Raw genomic sequence first — 19,549 nt, 5'->3', positions numbered from 1 at the left:
CTTTCCTTCTCCCACATGAGCTAATATTCTATAGTTCTGTAGCCAGAACTCTTGGGCTTCCAGAACCAGTGAGGAAAATCACGCTGTCCTAAGAAATTCATTTCCATCAAAATGTCACTTTCCTCTTTGTTTTTAGGGAGATCATTTAGATAATGAGGTAACGAGAACTGCCCTTTCTTTTCTGATGGGGAACAAACATCTGGACTTTCCCCATTTATTACTGCAGTTTCATGACATCACTAAGCATGTGACCTGGATCCACTTCAGGGGAACTGCAAGAACCCAGGATTTTACCCAAAAATGAGAAGCCCATTTTTTCTCTGTTTTATTGTAGCTCATGACCACTGAGTGCTCCCAGCCCAGTTGTTAGTGGCTCACTGGACTGAGAAGATTGGGTCAGGAGGTCTGAGAGATTTAAGGCCTGTTAAGTACAAGGACATGAGTCCTATTTAAGAAGATGCCCTGGGAAACCAAGCTTGAAGTAGCATTTTTCCCCCCAGTCTGACAGCAATCTTGAAAGACTTTCACAGTGCCCGTGGAATGGATTCTGAAGGCCCTCGGCATGACTCTGTATGAGGCTTGGAAGGAGGGAGGTTAAGGGAAAGCCATGACACCAGCTCCTGGCTAGGGCGGGCCACCGGGTGCCATTGGGAGTCCAGCAGAAGTCACCACCAAGGGCACATTCACAACTGGCCCAAAGGTCCCCCCAGGGAGCCATCGAGGACACTGAAGACCCAGGCCCACCTAGGGAGGTTTCTGAAACACATTCCGCCTGGGGCAGGGAGCAGTCACTGCCCACACTAAATGCACTGCCCCAACCCTTAACACTCAGGACCCACTGTCTCCAACATTTCCATGGAACAGTGACAGCAAGCTTGTGACTTAGTTCTAAGCCCAGTGTCTCCATGTGAAGTTCTTATGAGATGGAAGGTGAGTTTGGCTACAGGAAAGCAACCAAACCATTTCATGCTTTTCCTTTCACAGATGCTTAAATCCAGAGGCAGGAGCAATGAAAACCAAACAAACAGCAAAAGGGCTGGGGGTGTCTGATGAGTCTGGAACTGATAAGATGAAATTTGTCCAAACCCTGGCTATCCAGCTGGAATTAGCCTGTTTTCTTACAAAATTCATCTAGACCAGCTGTGGTCCTGGGGAGGAAGCTTTGGAGGAGGCCATTTGTATCCTTCCAGAGCCCTTCTTCTCCTTCCAGTGAAAGAAAGACACTTCACCCAGGTTTCCTCAGGGTGAGTTTCAAGATCTCCCTGTTAGACTCTAAATTAGCTTGCAGGTACACAATTCCCAAACCCTCGGTTTCCAAACTCCTTAATCCAAGCTAGGGTCCAATGGCAACTTTTCAAGAAGAATTTCTCTGGAGCACCATTCAAGTGGGCATCCGATCATCTCCCATGAAGCTCACTGAAAACTCTTCCTAAAATGTCCTGCCCTTTCAGAGGATGTGGCTTTGAGACCCTGAATGGGCACTGCCACTAAGACATGACCACCCTCAAAGAGAGAGAAATCAGGAAAAGCCACAGTGGCACTCCCAGGCCCCACAGGGCACCACCATGGGCAACACTTTTTTAATGGGCTTCAAGGGCTGGAGTCATTTAGGTCCTCTGGCATCTGAAATACAGAGACTAGGTTTAGGATGGAGTGTGATTCCACTGACTGGAGAGAAAGCAACACCTGATACAGTCACAGATGGAGCGTGCGTCTGGTTGGGTAAGGCTTTCTGCCACCCTGCACAAAAGAGTTCTGGACTCGGTGGGGAGGGGGGCATTGGTAACATTTTGGTAACACATTTTTGCTCTTAGCATAGCCTCTCTCCACCTAGCCCTGCCAGCCCAGGAAATGACGGCCGTGAGAGGAAGCAAACCCCAGGGACACAGCAAGGCTCCTGTGGCAGCCCGCACTCATGCCTGCCGCTTTGCTGATGCTCTTCCCATGAAGAGGTTATGATCTGTCTCCCCTCCCGTTGCATCTGAGCTGGCTTGAACAACTCAAGTGCGACCGACCACCAGTGAGTCCCAGAGGTGACCGGAAGGTCCTGAGAGCTTTAGGATCAGGTCAGAAAAGGCAGTGCCCAGCTACAGGAGTCCTGAGTCATCGGGGAAGGGGCCCAGTGCCCCCAGGCCATGTGCAGGCACTACATGTGGGCACTGCAGTTGGCTGTCCTCCTCTTCGGGTCCTCCCAGCCCAGGCGCCAGACAGATGAGCGAACGAGTCTCTGGCCGAGTCCGGCCCCCAGCTTCCTGCTGGAGCAAAGACAAGCTGCCCCTGTTATGCCCTTTCCAAAGCGCCAACTACAGGATCTGTGAGTGAGTGAAAGAAACTGTCGCTCCCTTTCCTCTGCATGGTTACGTAGCAACAGCAACTGGAACAGATGGCCAAACTGCAGGCCAGGACGTTCCTCTCGGCCACGTGGACTCTGTCAGGATTCTCCGTAGCAGCAGGGACACGTCCCTGCTCGTCACACTCAATGTTGCCACGGGGCTCCTCTGTTCCCAGCCTCGACAGCTTCCTTCCCCAGCATGCTGTCCCAGGCTGTCACTGCTGCCACCACCCTGCCTAAGCCCTAATGGTCCACCTGGCAGTGACCTTCTGCCCTTGGCGGTCAGGGTGAGGGCCCCTGCTCAGCTGTTCCTGGGCTTGTGGGGAACTCAGCAGGAGAGGATCCCGGGCCTAGGAGGAGCGGAAGGGCCTGAAATCACCCACATCCTTCCTCTCCTCCTCAGATTCCCTGGGCTGGAGAGTCAGACCCCATCCCCCGCCTTCCCCTGCCTGGGCACTACAGACAGACTCTGACCTGAGGACAGTGAGCCAGTCACCAGTGTACCCTGTCTATCCATTCTCAGAAGGCAGGCAGTCAGGGACTTAGCTGGAATGCTCTTCCTGGCTAGCATACCCCCTCCATATGGTGTTTTAAAAATGCCGACCCTAGGGTATAACCCCGGCTTCATCACTTTCTAATCCTCTGACTGTTGATGACTCACTGAGACTCTCAAACTTCAGCTTCTAATCTGCAAAATGGGGACAAGAGGACCTCCCTCATAAGGCTGCCATCAAGGTCACGGTGAGGAAATCATGTAAAGAGAACCCGGCCTATAGTAAGTGCTCACTACATTGTAGCTCTTTAGAACAGTGTCTTCCCTTGAAGAAGCACCTCTTGTGACTTACCCCTTGTAAGACTTGAAAGCTGTCGTTGTTGGGTGGTGGGTCTTGATCGGGGTCAACACCAACTCTGTAAGTCACCAGGGAGAGAGACAAGGAGAAAAAGGGAAAGCATTAGCTTGGACCACGGCAGCCAGGCTGGCTGGAAGTAGCCAAGAGGCCGGCCATCTTCCGGAAGCGGAAGGAGTAGTTAGCTAGAAGAGGAAGGCTGTCATGCAAAAGTTGGGAGAAAGAGGTCATGTTCCATGTCAGATCCCGGGGGCAGGAGAGGCAAGTGGTACTATGTGCTTACAGCCTACACGAGGCCACTGAGGTAGGGCACCCAACTGTCCCTCTGTCTTCCTGCACAGAAGGTCCCAGTTATCCAAACATGGGGCTCATTGCCCCATGCCTTTTCCCTTCTGCTGCTTCCTCATGTCTGCCCTGACCTGCTTTCCATTCCCTAAATTTCTGTTCTACCATTTTTCATATAACCAGGGTGGTGCCGGAAGAATTTATAGTGAACACTTATATACCCCACCATGGAGACTCTACCATGAACATACTGCTAGAGTTTCTTTATCGCAAATCTCTCCACTTCTCTATCATCCATCTTACTTTTTAGATGCATTCAAATAAAGTTGCAGACATCAGTACACGTCCCCTAAATACTTGGGCATACATTTCATTAATGTCTTATCCTGGTGCCCCCACGTCCTCTCACAGCTGAGATGACTGAGAAGTGACTCTTAAGATCAACAACTGAAGACAGAAAGAAAAAGCAAAGTGGCAAAATCCACTTACAACAGATCCCATGCTTTGACTAGGGTAGTCATCTTGGCTTAGTAACACACCAGCTGTTGTCTTGTGCACCTGTTAATTCTTCATCCCTGTACCTTCCTCACCATGAAGTGGAGGGCTGTGACCTCGATCACAGGGGGAGGGTGGAGAAAACAGAGAGGACAGGAAAATTCTCTGCCTTCCCATGCTCTCTCCAGTATTGCAAAGAACTGTAAACCAAGAACATGGCTTCTGGCAGGTCTGACTCAAGCTCGAAGGGAGGTGCCGAACGGCTTCACCCAAGGGTCTTGGCAGTCCAGTACTGGGGTGCTGGCTCCAGTGAGCGGACAGCAGACTACAAAAACCCACGTGTGCGCACCTTACTTATGTTCCTCTCCCTCCCTCTTTCCTACCTATGATGCCCAGGTTATTTCTTGAAAATGAAAACAGAAGACAACAGAGATGGGCCCAGTTCTGAAAGCCAACGTCTGCCCTGTCTTAGCACAGCTCTGTTAAGCACTAACCCGAGGTGTGTGTCCCTAGAAAGGGGGAACTATGGAGGGAAAGGGAACAGAGAGCCCGTATGTTGCTGAAGGCGAAGTTTAAAACCACAAGATGAATTCATGTATTTGGGAAATCTTTATTGAGTGCCTGTGACACCAGTTTCTGCTCTATTTAAACTCCAGGGTACCTGACACCAGATTTCCTACCTACAGGCCTGGGCTTTGGTACAATTTTTGCAGTGAGTTCAATGGACTTTGCTATGTGTCGAGGGGCTGCTTTGAGGCTGGAGAGTCTGAGATTTGGAGGCTTGTCCTCGTAACTGGATGTTATTTGAGGACTTTTGAAAAACAAGTCTCACAGAGATTTTCTGACACAAGACCCACGCCAATTCAGGGCTGTCCCCCAAAAGTGCCACCAGAGCCTCAATGTACCTGATGTGTCTAGTGTATCAAAGTGTTAGCTGAGAGGTCACATATGGAATTCCTAGCTCCTGATTTTGAGACCTCACCTGTTTCAGACACTCTCAACACACAACCCCCCAGAGAAGAGTCCTCTGTCTGGTAGCTCGGTCTGCACTTGTGGTATCGACAGCTAGGAATCCAACATTAGGCCCTGCTCTGTGGCCTACAGTAGCACAGAGCCACTTCACAGCAGACTTGTTTACTCAGATGAGCTCCCCAGTGCAGACTCAGAGGGGCAGAGTGCCGTTACCCTGCTCTTTCTCCGAAAGCCTCCCGGAATGCCAGGTGACAGCAGCCCTCGGCCTAACCACAAGCTCTGACCAGACTGTGGGGCAGGAGCAATGAGATTATCTGATCTGAAGGGTATGAGGCACAGTTTGGCCGAGAATGTGGCAGTCCAGGTCTGCCACTAATAATCTCTCCTTTCTATACTGTGAATTTTGAAATAGGTGTAATTAGCCTTCGTAAATGGCTTCCATGTCAGCAAAGATAAAACAAGTTGACGTTACTGTCCTAGATAAAATAGGAAGACTGGGAGTAGGAGAAAAGGTTAAGGATGCCCTGTATTACAATAACGAAAATAAAACCAAATATAATAAAATCTGCCAAATGAAATTTAGCCCCCTCTATGCCTTTAACTAATGTCTATTGAAAGGAAAAAACAGCTTGGTTAACAAGAATTAAATTCTGTTCACCAAGAACTGCTTATGAAGACTAGGTTGTGACTATTTTCATTCAAGTTCTGGCAGTGTCGGTGGGACTCATCTATTTATCCTGGGCCCATGTGACCAGGTCAGAATTCAACATACCAAAGCATGAAATGGTGAAATAACTTGATAACATCACGAAAGTTGGGCCACCCTAACCTTATGGCAAACTCGTGATGTTCAGTGTTTTGTTCGGGGGAACTCGGGAATGATTCTAGATCCACGCTGTCCAGCAGAACTTACTGCAGCTTTCTAGATCTGCACTGTCCGATGTGCTAGCCACCAGCCACATGCGGCCAGCCCCTAAGCAGTTGAAAGGTAGCTTACAGGACTACTGCTGCACCTTACATTTCATTCAGAGTCATGCCAAGTGAGAAAATAGAGCAATCAAACTAATTTTTGTTTTCATTCATTCTGGAATGAAAACACATAGAACATGAATAATTTCCTTTCTGGTATGAGTATAAGTACATTCTGATGAGCTGCCCTCTAAAATGCCAGGAAATCCCAGGAATTTTAAAGGTGTTCTACTTTAACCGGAGATTTTTCAAAAATGTGAATGGCTGAGGCCCTAAATCATTGCAAGACTACTGTAAAACCTTGAACTCCAGATCACAGTCTGAATGCTCTCATGTCCCAAGTGTAATAACTTGTGCTTTGTCCAAAGGACCACCTTCAGGGTGGTTTCCTCTGCACTTTAAGTACTACCAAAGTCAGGCCTCCAAAAAGTGAATATGTGTGTGTGTGTGTGTGTGTGTGTGTGTGTGTGTGTTTTAAACAGCAGAAAGAAAGTATGAACCCAGGGATCTTAAGAGCTTCCATTACTTATATACACATCGTTACGGCCCATTCAGAGCCCGGTGATTTCACAGCATCCATGCCGGTGATGAGCAGGGCTGTTCTCTCCACCGCCCTCAGAGGGTGACGTCCTTTCACAGTGGGAGGAACAGAGCTCAAGCCTACTGTGCCCTGATTTACCTACTGGCACTGAGAATCAGGTTGGGAAGAACACACGCTGATATAGACGCAGAAAGGGCAAAGGAAACATTAAAGTCTTTGTTCTGCGTGCCCTACATCGCTCCCTCCCCAAAGCCTAATCGGATCATGAATGTGGGTGGACACTGAGTACATAACTGCATTACCAGAGTCTTTATCTTCTGGGTTTTTAAAAAACAAAACAAAACTGCTTTTGTATCTTCAGATTCCCCATAAGGTACGAGTATGCACTTACATACTTTAAAAACTACTCTAAAGCACTGGTACTTCATTCAGATGGTGTAAGCCCTACCCCAGTCATGGCTGACATACCAAATCCTAATTCTCTTCATGAGTGAACAGCCTTGTTTAGTAGATCATAACCAAGACTTTGTGAAAGATGTGTCTGCCGCTCTGAGAATGGACTGCTCTGGCCACTAAGCTCAGTTGTGTAAGAGGGGAGACCGTTGCCAACTCCGGCTTTGGTGGGGACACACACTGCCCAGTATGCAGGGACAGAGAACGGAACCTCAGGAACACCGAGCCAGCAAGCAACCCAGAGACAGGGTGGAAAAGGGGTTAGACTTGACCCGACCTCTTGCCCCTTGGCTGAAAGGGGCAGAGGGTGGGCGCACACAGGAAGGAAAAAAGAGACAAAACGTCATCAAGAGAAACACGTCAGGTTAGAAGGAGGAGAAAAGCCAGGCCCAGTTAATTTGTTTCTGAGGATTTCTTCATGTCACCTGATGTACTGCCGGCGCAGTTCGTTCTGGTCCTCTTCAGACGGCTCCTCGACGCCAACTCTGGGCAGCAGCAGAAGGGAACATAAGTGTGACAGGGAGCACAAGGGAGCCAGGAGCGCTGGGCACAGGACCCGGACCACGCCCATCAAGGAACAGGCGGACTCACTCTGAAGAGAGATCTGTGCCCTCTCGGAAACTCTACCTATTCTCTCAAACCCAGAGAGGCTGCTAAATTTAAATTTAAAGCAACAATGTTAGGAGCTAGGCCCAATGAGGATCAATTGAGAAGGAAAGGAAGCCTCTCAAAAGATCATGTAAGGAAACCAGAGGAATACATGTAGCTCGTGGAAAATGAATTTATACAAGTTTTCAGGAATTCACCTGTTCCATAGCACAAGGTACATCCATAGGAAAAACAGAAAACAAAGTTGTTATGAAACACGTATTTGAAGTGTTGTCACATATTTTGACACATATTCAACAGAAAGAGCAAAAAGCACCATATTGTTGAAAACAGCAACAATACTTAAGAAGACAAAGATGGCTTTTTTTTTTTTTTCCTTGGGACACAAGTAAACTGTGTTGTCCAAGGGTTCCTGAAGGTCAGGAACTCAACTTCTGCTCTTCTCTTTCTCTTGTGCCTTAGAGATGACATGGTCCCTTCGTACCTGCTTTAACAATTTCTGGATTGTATTCAGGTACATCTGAACCTTGCCATCAGACTAAGAGCAGTGTTTCATGATCTTGGCACTACTGACACTTCAGGCCCTGGCCTTTACCTCCCAAGATACCAGTAGCAGCCCCCTACCCAGTTGAGGCAACTCAAAATTTTATCTCCAGACATTGCCAAATGGTCCCTGGGTGGCAAACTGCCCTCAATTGAGAACCACTGCACTAAATCATGTATTTTCAGTTGGGGGTGGCACTGTCCCCATGGGTGTGAAGATTGGTTCTTGTGAGACAAAAAGTTTTAGACATTACAATGCTTTATACCCTCTAAAGCATGATCCTACATAAACAAGTCTACAGCAGATCTGTGCTATTTTTTTTTCTAGATCTGTGGTATTAAGATTTCACTGGAAGAGGTAATCGGGAGAAAAACATTTTTGAAGGGCTCCTTGTAGGGGAACAACAATGAAAACAAGGTGGAAAAACACTGTGCTAGACAATGCCCAACTTCTTACTCTACCGAAATCCCTGGGAATCTGCAAGTGAGAATGAGCTATGCTTCCTAAGGGGTACCTTAACAAGTCACCTGCTCAGAATGTGACTTATAGCAGATTTTCTATTTTACTATACTACTGAAAAATTGTAACCAATTCCAGAAAAGCAAACTGGACTCCATTAAGGTAAGATTCACTGATAATAATAATAGCAATGGGAGTAGTACTGATATTATGATTTGTAATGATAACATAATAAAGTTATATATAACATACATAATATATAATAATTAATAGCTAAAAGATACTAAATGCTTACTATGTGCCAGATGGTACCTTTATTTCTTTTTCAGATGGTACGATTCATGAGAGAATTCTTTATCACATTTATTTTATCCTTGCACTACTGTCCCCATCTAAATGGGTGAGGAAACTGAGTCAAAGAGGTAAATAAGTTGCCCAAGGTCACAAAAGTAGAAAATGGTGGAACCAAGATTGTGGCTGAGGCTCTTAGACCCCAGAGCCCCAGTTCTTCACCTCACAGTATCCACCCTTAACAAAAAACAATGATTTATTTATTTGAGGGGGGGAGGAGGGGCGGAGGGAAAGGAAGAGAAAAACCCAAGCAGACTTAACGCTGAGCCCAACATGGGGCTCCATCCACGACCTTGAAATCATGACCTAAGCCAAAACCAAGAGTCGGACACCCAACCAACCAAGCCACCCAGACGCCCTGGGATCCATCCTACAATTACACGCTGGCGTCCTTACAAACTCTTCAAATATCCAGTTACAAATGCTATTACATAAAGAGCTCAGGGCTTCTCCCTACCTTTACTCTTCACAGTATCTGGCAAGTTGTAAATTCTCAGTCTAACAGGATTATACTGAGCAGAGTGTCCTTCCTTGTCCTGGGGTGTCTGCACGGCTGCGTTGTGGGGTGTGAGGGTTACCCGGATGCCTGGGCATGTGCCATTCCGACCCCACCTTCACCACCATCTCATGTGTGTGTCACCTGAAGCTGGCGGCTCCAAAGAGCCACCATGCTGCCAAATGTGCTCTGCACACATACCAGGCTCCTTTGCTGAAACAGTCCTGTGGTCACCTTGTTAAATTGCCAACATTACGTCCTGTGTGAATAACAATATCTGCTCAAGGGACTAAGAAAAATATGTAGTTTGTGCATTACCAGAAAACAATTTGAGCGTCTCGCCATCATATTTTAAAGTATCAATCACCACATACTGATTTTAAAAAGATATGTTGGATTTCTGGAAAGCAGTAACCTGGCTCTGGATCTGGGTCACGTTCATTTTTACTTTACACACAGACTAGAACTTAGCCATGGTTAAAAATCACAACTAACTCCTCATTATTTATGGTGGAACTTGGAATCCCACCCTGGGCTTCTGACTTCTGAGCAGCCACTTAACACCTCCTAAGGGCCTCTGTCCGTAGCCTGGAGAAATAAGGAACAGGTAGGTGTTGATTTTACTTAGGTCATAGAGGTCAAAACACCACACTGAACTTCAGGGGGTTTCTGAAGAATTTTAGAATAAGAACCTGGTTCACATAAATGATTCATATTCATGAAGTAACATCAGAAACCACAGGCCAGAGAAACCAATGAATCTCATTACTTTATTTCTGAGGGAATTTCTTTTCATGTAATCTCTATAAATGTCAGTCTCTATGCTTAGACAATCACTATTTAAACAAATCTGGAAAATGCAAAGTACTGACACCAAAATTGTTGTTTACCTATTTGCTTCATTATGCTGTCTGGGCAGAGCTGGACAGAAAGCAGAAAAGAATAAAGATAGGAGCAGAAATCAAAGAGATGGAGAGAAGAAGAACAATATAGGAAATCAATGAAACAAAAAGCTGGTTCTTTGAAAAGATCAATAACATTGACAAACCTGTAGCAGACTGAAAGAAAAAAAGAGAGGAGATATAAATTTCCAATATCAGGAATGAAACAAGGAGTGTTACTAGATATGTCACAGATATGAAAAGAATAATAAGGTAATACTACAAACAACATAAATTTGACAACTCAGATGAAACAGGACCAATTTCACAAACTACCACAGTTCACCAAATATGAAACAGATAATTTTTTTAAAAGATTGATTTGAGAGAGAGAGAGAGAGAGAGCAAGCATGCGAGTGAGGGGAGAGAGAGAGAGAGGGAATCTCAAGCAGACTCCCCGCTGAGTATGGAGCCCAATGTGGGGCTCAAACCCATGACCCTGAGACCATGACGTGAGTTGAAATCATGAGCTGGATGCTTAATCAACTGAGCCCAGGTGCCCTATGAAAGAGATCATCTTAACAGCCCTGTAACTATTAAAGAAATTGCCTTCACAATTTGAAAACTCTTGAAAAAGAAGTCTCCAGGACCAGATGGTTTTACTGGAGAATTCCATTAAGCTTCCAAGATGAGTTAACACAAATTCTACACGATGTCTTCCAGAAAACAGAAGAGTAAGGAACACATCCCAGCTTGTTTTGTGAGGTCAGATTACTCTGATACCAATGTCAGATTGGTAAAATAGAAAAAGGCAGTACAAAATAGAATAGAAAAAGGAAAATAGAAAAATAGAAAAAGGCAGTACCGAAAAAAGAGAAAATGGTAAACTAATATCCCTCATGAACACAGAGCACAGAAATCTTTAAGAAAATAATAGCTAATAGAATTCAGCAATATATAAAAAATTTATACACCATAACCAACTGGGGTTTGTTTTAGGGAAGTAAGACTGGTTAAATATTTGAAAATTACTTCAGAAAAAGGGGGGTGCCTTGGTGGCTCAGTCAGTTATGCACCTGACTCCTGATTTCAGCTCAGGTCATGATCTCAGGGTCTTGAGATCAAGTCTTGTATTGGACTCCACACTGGGTGTAGAGCCTGCTTAAGATTCTTTCTCTCTCTCTCTGCCCCTCCCCCACTCGTGTATGTACTCTCTCTCTTAGAAAAAAGAAAATTAATCAATGTAACCTACCATATTAACAAGCTAAACAAGAAAAATATGATCATATCAATAGATACAGAAAAAGCATTTGATAAAATTCAACACCTCTTCATGATAAGAACAAAAACACTCAAAAACCTAGCAACTAACAGAAATTCCCTCAACTTAATGATGATAAACATCTACAAAAACCTGACAGCTTAATGTTACACTTATTAGTGAAAGACTGAATGCTTTCTCCTTAAGACTGGAAACAAGGCAAGGATGTCGGCTCATGGCACTGTTTTTCAATGTCAAACTAGAAGTCCTAGCCAGAGCAGTGAGTCAAGAAAAGGAAATAGAAGGTACACTGGTTGGAAAGAAAGGAATAAAAGTGCCTCTGTTTGCAAATGATGTGATGGCCTATGTAGAAAATCTCATGTAAGTTAAAAACCAAACCAAACCCTCCTAGAACTAATAAATGAGTTCAGTGTGGTCACAGGATACAAGATCAACATAGAAAAACCAGGCTGCCTGTGTGGCGCAGCTGGTTAAGTGTCTAACTCTTGGGTTCAGCTCAGGTCATGATCTCAGAGTTGTGGGATCCAGCCCTGCATCTGGCTCCATGCTGGGCGTGGAGCCTGTTGGAAATTATCTCTCTCCCTCCCTCTACTCTTCTCCCTGCCTCCCTCTCTAAAAAACAAACAAAAACCAAAAACCAATTGTATTTCTATATCCTAGCAGTGAACACATGGAGACTGGAAAGATAGAATAGTGGGGAGCCTGGGTGGCTCAGTCCGTAAAGCATCTGGTCTTGGGGCACCTGGGTGGCTCAGTCATTAAGCGTCTGCTTTCGGCTCAGGTCATGATCCCAGGGTTCTGGGGTCAAGCCCCACATCAGGCTCTGCTCAGAGGGGAGCCTACTTCTCTCTGTCTTCCCTCTCTGCCTACTGCTCTGCCTACTTGTGCTCTGTCAAATAAAGAAATAAAACCTTTGGGGCACCTAGGTGGCTCATGGGTTAAGCCTCTGGCTTCAGTTCAGGTCATGATCTCAGGGTCCTGGGATGGAGCCCCACATTGGGCTCTCGGCTCAGCAGGGAGCCTGCTTCCTCCACTCTCTCTGCCTCTCTGCCTAACTTGTGATCTCTCTCTGTGTCAAATAAATGAAATCTTAAAAAAATATAGAACAGTATTTATAATTGCTCAAGAAAGAAGAAATACTTCGATATAAATCTAATAAACCAGGACACCTGGATGGCTCAGTGGGTTAAGCCTCTGTCTTCGGCTCAGGTCATTATCTCAGGGTCCTGGGATCGAGTCCCCCATCAGGCTCTCTGCCTTCTGCCCTCTCTCTGCCTGCCTTTCTGCCTACTTGTGGTTTCTCTCTCTGTGTGTCAAATAAATAAAATCTTAAAAAAAAAAAAAACAATCTAACAAACCATGGACAGGCACTGTATCCTGAAAACCATACAATCTAAATAAATGAAGAAACATGACACATTCATGAATTGGAAGAGTCAACATAATAAAGATGGCAATTCTCCCCAAACTGATATATAGGTTTAACACAATTCCTGTGAAAATTTCAGTGACTTTTTTTTTTTTTTAGAGATAGACAAGGTTATTCTAAAATATATATGGGAAGGAACTAGAATAGCTATGACAATTTTGAAAAAAGAATAACATGGGAGGCCTTGCCCCACATGATGCTAAAGTTTATTACGTAACAATAGCTATCAGGACAATGTGGTCCCGGTGGAGGGTTGAATGCATTCATCAGTGGAGCAGAACACAAACAGACCCACGTGTATACAGCCAACTGATTTTTGGCAAAGGAGGAAAAGTAATTCAATGGAGTAAGACTAGTTTTTTTTTTTTTTAAGATTTTATTTATTTATTTGAGAGAGAGCGGGAGCACAAGCAGGGAGAGCAGCAAAGGGAGAGGGAGAAGCAGTTTGCCTGCGGATCAGAGAGTCTGATGTGGGGCTCGATCCCAGAACCCTGGGATCATGACCTGAGCCGAAGGCAGACGCTTAATGACTGAGCCACTCAGCTGCCCCAAGACCAGTCTTTTAAACATATTGCCAGAACGACTGGATAGTCTTAGGCAAATAAGATAAAACCTTAACTTAAACCTGTATCTTATATAAAAATCAACCCAAGATGGACCACAGACTTAAATGTCAAGCAGAACACTAAAAAACTTTTAGAAGATAACACAGAAGAAATCAGGATCTAGGGCTTGACAGAGAGTCCTTAGATGTAACACCAAAGACACGGTGCATAAAAGAAAAAAAAATGATAAATGGCACTCCCTCAAAACTGAAACTTGTGTTTTATGGTAGACTCTACTAAAAGGATTAAAAGACAAGCCACAACCTCGAAGAAAATACTTACAAACCACATCTCTGACAGAAGATTAGTATCTATAATAAATAAAGAACTCAAAACTCAATTTAAAAAACCCAAACAATCTGATTAGAAAACAAAGAGTTTCAGCAGGTGTTTCATCAGAGAAGATACAAGAATGGCCAATAAGCACACAAAGAGATGCTTGATATCATTAGTTATTAGAGAAATGTAAAGTGAGGCCACAGGGAGGTACACCCACACACCTATTAGACCTACAATGAAGAAGAGTGGTAACAGGGGAACCTGGGTGGCTCAGTGGGTTAAAGCCTCTGCCTTCGGCTCAGGTCATGATCCCAGGGTCCAGGGATCAAGCCCCGCACTGGGCTCTCTGCTCAGCAGGGAGTCTGATTCCTCCTCTCTCTGCCTGCCTCTCTGCCTACTTGTGCTTTCTGTCTGTCAAATATAAATAAAATCTTAAAAAAAAAAAAAAAGAAGAGTGGTAACACCAAATGCTGGCGAGGATGTGGAGAAATGAGATCTCTCCTATGCCCAGTCATACACATCATCATTTCCCGATTCCTCTCTGGGCACTCACTAGCTGCTATGTTCTAGGTGCTATCCATATGTTACATGGATTTTCCATGATGATAAAGTTATTATATTTGTATATACAGCTTATGTGCCTCAGGGAAAGCTACACACACTCTCAGTTCTGGAAAGGACAATCTGAATGGCCCAATTTGGAAAAGGGTTATCGGAAGAGTAAAATGTCACAAGTCAACTCTCCAATTGGTGGGAAATTATTTGCCTATACATGTGTGTAGTGTGTGGGAGGGCCTATAAACCAGGATGAAAAAACCAACATGATTTAATCAGGCTCTGAACATCCAGGTACCTACTGAGTGACCAGACAAATAGGAACAGAAAGTAATCTCAGAGGTCAGTCTTGAGATTCTTTTTTTTTTTAAAAAGATTTAATTTATTTGAGGGGTGCTTGGGTGGCTCAGTGGGTTAAGCCTCTGCCTTCGGTTCAGGTCATGATCTCAGGGTCCTGGGATCAAGACCCACATCGGGCTCTCTGCCCGGCGGGGAGCCTGCTTCCCCCCCATCCCCGCCTGCCTCTCTGCCTACTTGTGATCTCTGTCAAATAAATAAATAAAACCTTTTAAAAAAAATATTTAATTTATTTGAGAGAATGATAGAGTGAGAGAGCAGGGGAGTGGTAGAGAGAGAAGTAGGTTTCCCACTGAGCAGGGAGCCCAATGTGGGGCTCTGTCCCAGGACTCTAGGATCATGACCCAAGCCGAAGGCAGACACCCAACCAACTAAGCCACCCAGGCACCCTTAATCTTGAGATTCTTAAAGATTCTCAACTGTGTGCCGGGTAAACCTCCTTTCTTACCTTTAACACAGAACAAAGATGGTACCATTATATGTGTCAGGTTTAGAGCCAAAAAGCCGTCCATTTTCTTCTTTAGGTTCATATTCCCAGGATGAATTATTTTCCTTAATACAACTCTTGAGATTCATACCAGGAACTCAAAGTTCTGGTCATCCCAAATTCACGACACAGAGGTGCCCAACACTATCCACCTTCTCACAGGCGGTCGGACACAGCAGTTCAGCCTGTGGACTGGGTGCCAAGACTGCCGGGGCCCAAATCCCAGCCCATCCCCCAAAAGCTCTGTGACCTGGGCAAGTTATTTCTCTGGGCCTCAGTTCTGTCAACTTTAAAATGAAGAGCATGGTTGTAGCTTCTCTACCGAATGTTGTGAAGATTGTCTTAATACAGGCGCAGCATCTTGTACAACGCCTGTGTCACACAAGTGTTATCTATTACGGGACCTGCCACTGATCAGCCCTGAGTAGCTTCTGCAGACCCTTGAGGATGTGAGGCTGAGGCTTGCCAGGCCAGAAACGGTGCAGCTGGCAGAGGCCGAGCCCAGGAATCCCTGCCTGCCATCAAGACAAAAGTCCTTGATGGGTTACGGAGGTCTCTCCAACTCCAGTTTTCTCCCAAATTCCAGTCCCGTCCCCCCCGCCAGCTAAGGTAGGCTCTGTGGCAGTTGTCTGGGCATTCTATATTCCAGAGAAGGGAATGTGAATTAAAAGCTGGCAGAGAAAGAAAAACAGAAAAACATCGCCACCTTGTGGCTTTCCAGAGAATTCCTCTTCACACCCACGCACGCAGAGAGCCTTGTCTCCTGATCACATTCACCCTCTGCACACTCCAAAATGGATGGAGGTGGTGGGGGTGCCTCCCATGAGCAAAGCACACCCACTGAGAGCTGAAGGGACTGCAGAAGGTCTGCTGGCATGCTTTCACTTAGCATTTGGGGAAACTGAGGCCCAAAGACATGTGAAGGGCTTGCCTTGAACCAGAGCCAGAGCTGGGCTCTGGGACGCCTGACCTCTGTTCCAGTGCCCTCCTTACCCTAATGTGCTGGAGCTTGCCAGCCCCTCTGGGCTTCAAACGCTCTTAAAAAACAAAAAATCAAATTTTGGTCAGGGCTCTCAGTCCTGACTGAGTTGCAAAACCACAGGCAGGGGACATACATGAGGCTGCAACAGAGGATGGTGACACAGGAAATATCACCTCTTTGGTACGCCTCAGCAAGAAACAGATCAAACAGTTTCCTCCTAGAAACAAAACTCGAATTGCCTCTTTCTGTTTCTGGTGGATGAGGTGGCTCTGAAGGCCAGAGGTGTGATTTCACAGGAATGTGCACTGCCTGACTTTGCCGGCAGTGGCATCTGTTCTCCTGCCTGCAGCTTTAAGACTTTGGAATTCTTGCCCTAGTGTCACTGTTCTAGGAAGGTCCAGGTGTTTCTAAGGCCTTGTGTTGTCATACTGACAGAAATTTTCACACCCACCTTCTTTTTTTCTCATGGAAAAGTCAATATTCTGAATTTTTACTCATTGCTTTTTATTTTCAACCCCTCCCCCAAACCCAACCCAACATAACCCTGTTAAGAACCTTCCACACACTAAGCTGTCTCCCCCACCACACACACACACCTGCACCAGGGTGGGCACAAGTGATCCAGTTAGACACAAAACTGACCATGGTTTCAAACTGACCTTATGTTAAGCCACGACAACATGGGCGTCGTGCCTCCACCAATGACCCAAACGGTGAAGAAGACAATGAGGAGCGTGGTCGTGAACATCATCTGGCGGGCATAGGATGCTGTGTCTCGGATGGCCAGTGCAAATGCCATGGCCCCCCTGAGGCCTGCAGGGACCGGAGAAGAAGATTTGGTTACAAGGCCAAATGTGTGTCCTCGAATGCACTGTTGCCACTTGGGGCTAATGGCTGGACCCCACATGCTGTCTCATTTGGAAAGAAGAAACTTAAGGGCATATGGTTTTCTCCTGTTGGACTTTTTTTTTTCCTTCAAAATGTCCATAATGTAAGGAGAACACTGCACTATTTTGTGTGGCCCATTCCAGGACAACAACACGCTCTTATTGCTAAAATAGTTTTGCTAGGAACATGAAGTAAAAAGAAATGTAAATAAAAAATAAAAACATAAGCTCTCTAGGTCTGATCCCATCATAAATGGAAGTAGCAGGCTAGGTATGAATGTGGCAAATGCATATTTGTGGCTTCTGTGCCATGAACCACAGAGCAGGTCAGCATTTCCTTAGCAAAGCCACACAGAGAAGCAACGACATAACTTGATCTACATCAGGGGCTGGCAACTTTTTCTGTAAATGGTCAGATATTAGAGATCTTAGGCTTTATGGGGTAAGGGGGGAAAAAGTAAAGAATACTGTGCAGGTACTGATGTATAAGAGAAAAAAACAGATTCCCACAAAATCTTATCGACAAAAACCAAGAATGGATTCATAATAACTGAGTACAGTTTGTTGTAATATAGGTGCGTTAATGCAAACAGTGGGATTCTCTTCGAGGATGAGATTTCACCTGATTGGATTTCAAAGTCAGTGTCTCCTCTCATGACTCGGACTGTAGATGTCCATCGGTAAAAGCCATTCTGAGCCGTGGCGTATATGACAACAGACAGCAGCCAGACTGGACCCCAGGACTACAGTTTGCTGACCCTTCACCCACATTAACAGGCATTAAGATTAGGCACCGAATACTTAGAATGAGTACAACACAACCCATAGGGAAGTTGAATCACTATGTTTACATCTGAAACTAACATAAACATTGTGTGTCAACTTGACTAAAAAAACAAAACAAACAAAAACCCCGCCAAATAGAAATGAACTTAATGCAGTTAAGTTATATTCTTACCTTTAATTTTAAAAGCATATGTTTTGATCTACATAGCGCAACACTCACAAAGGAATTGAAACAATTGTGAATATTCTTAATATATATTCACAAATATTTGTTCTTCTTTTATGTGAGTTCTCATATTTTTATTTTGCATTAGATTTTACTTATGTTATATTTAATAAAATATTGGTTTTTTTTTAAAGATTTTATTTATTTATTTGACAGAGATCACAAATAGGCAGAGAGAGAGAGGGGGAAGCAGGCTCCCCATGGAGCAGAGAGCTCGATGTGGGGCTCGATCCCAGGACTCTGGGATCATGACCTGAGCTGAAGACAGAGACTTTAACCCATTGAGCCACCCAGGCGCCCCAGTATTGTTTGTTTTTAAAAAAAAGATTAAACATCCATATTTTAATGTTTGCCATTCTAAGCTCTTTTGTTCCTTTTTCAAAGCACACTCATTTGTTTTAAAGTAAAGAGTGACTCCATGGTCTTCAACAGATACCTGGCATGAGCTCCTCTTCACCAGCGGTGGGAGGGGGGGGCACACGACAACTGTGTATGTTGTATGAGAGCAAGAAAAGTTATACGTACTGTATCTGTTTGTGTAGTTTCCTACCTTTCCTGATAATTTTGCAAATTCGCTAATCTGAGAACTTCACAATTCACTGCAGAATGACTCCCCAAAAATGACATGAAAAAACAAAGTTAATGTTTTCTATTAATCTGTGCTAGGGAGACACTTAGGCACATCTAGAACACCGACAGCCACCATTGTCAATAATCAATATTTAAGCCTCTAAAAGGATGCTGTCTCCAAGAACAAAGCATGGGGGTCAGAGAGAGACAAAATGTGCTACAGTCGTCTTGATTTTATCAGGTAAACACTGTATGCTGTACAATAGAGAAGCCTTGGATTTTTCATCACTTTAAAGAGCTGAGTTCCTTTCAATGGTGAGATTGCTCCCAGCAGGAAGTAACTTTTACAGGAGATGGTATCTTTAAATAGCTGTGTACGTCGCAGTCTTTTAGTACAGAAAATAATGCACATACTTTAAATTTATCCAGGTAGAGTTATCTCCAGCTGGCCTCGCTCTTTCCCAGCAGCCCTTTCTTGATATGGAAGGAGGACCTTGGCATGCCTTTCTCAGAAACCTCTAAAGTTGCCCGACTGCTCTCGAGTCAAGCCCAACCTCTTGGGCACAGCAATGGGGCTTCCTTGGGATCCAGACTCCAACAGTGGTTCTCAAAGTGTGGTCCTCAAACCACTAGCAGCAGTAGCAGAAGCAGCCAAGAATACATGAGAAGTGCCCATTCCTGGGGCCCCTCTACCTGCAGAAACACGCTGGCGGTGGGGCCCCTCGAGGGCCTCTAACCAGCCCAACAGATGGTTCTGATGCCACCTGAGCTCCCAGCAGCCTAGATGCAATTTCCCCCATCCAATCTGACCCTCTTTCTGCATTAGCCCCTGTGTCTTACAGCGAAAGCACACTGCTGCCCTTCCTGGA

General features: G+C 45.1%; 1 protein-coding gene across 1 annotated transcript in view; it reads right to left on the bottom strand.

The window, feature by feature from the left end:
* SLC9A7 (solute carrier family 9 member A7) overlaps positions 1–19,549 on the bottom strand; it is a 139,610-nt gene that overhangs the window by 27,541 nt on the left and 92,520 nt on the right. Inside the window, exons 12-14 of the mRNA XM_059384789.1 lie at positions 16,871–17,024; positions 7,321–7,380; positions 3,178–3,241 (exon numbers count right to left, since the gene is read on the bottom strand). Of these exons, the coding sequence (XP_059240772.1) occupies positions 3,178–3,241; positions 7,321–7,380; positions 16,871–17,024 (278 nt within the window). The remainder of the gene's footprint in view (positions 1–3,177; positions 3,242–7,320; positions 7,381–16,870; positions 17,025–19,549) is intronic.

This window comes from Mustela nigripes, chromosome X (genome assembly GCF_022355385.1).
Source record: "Mustela nigripes isolate SB6536 chromosome X, MUSNIG.SB6536, whole genome shotgun sequence".
NCBI lineage: Eukaryota > Metazoa > Chordata > Mammalia > Carnivora > Mustelidae > Mustela > Mustela nigripes.
This window is presented reverse-complemented; position numbering and strand designations above follow the sequence as displayed.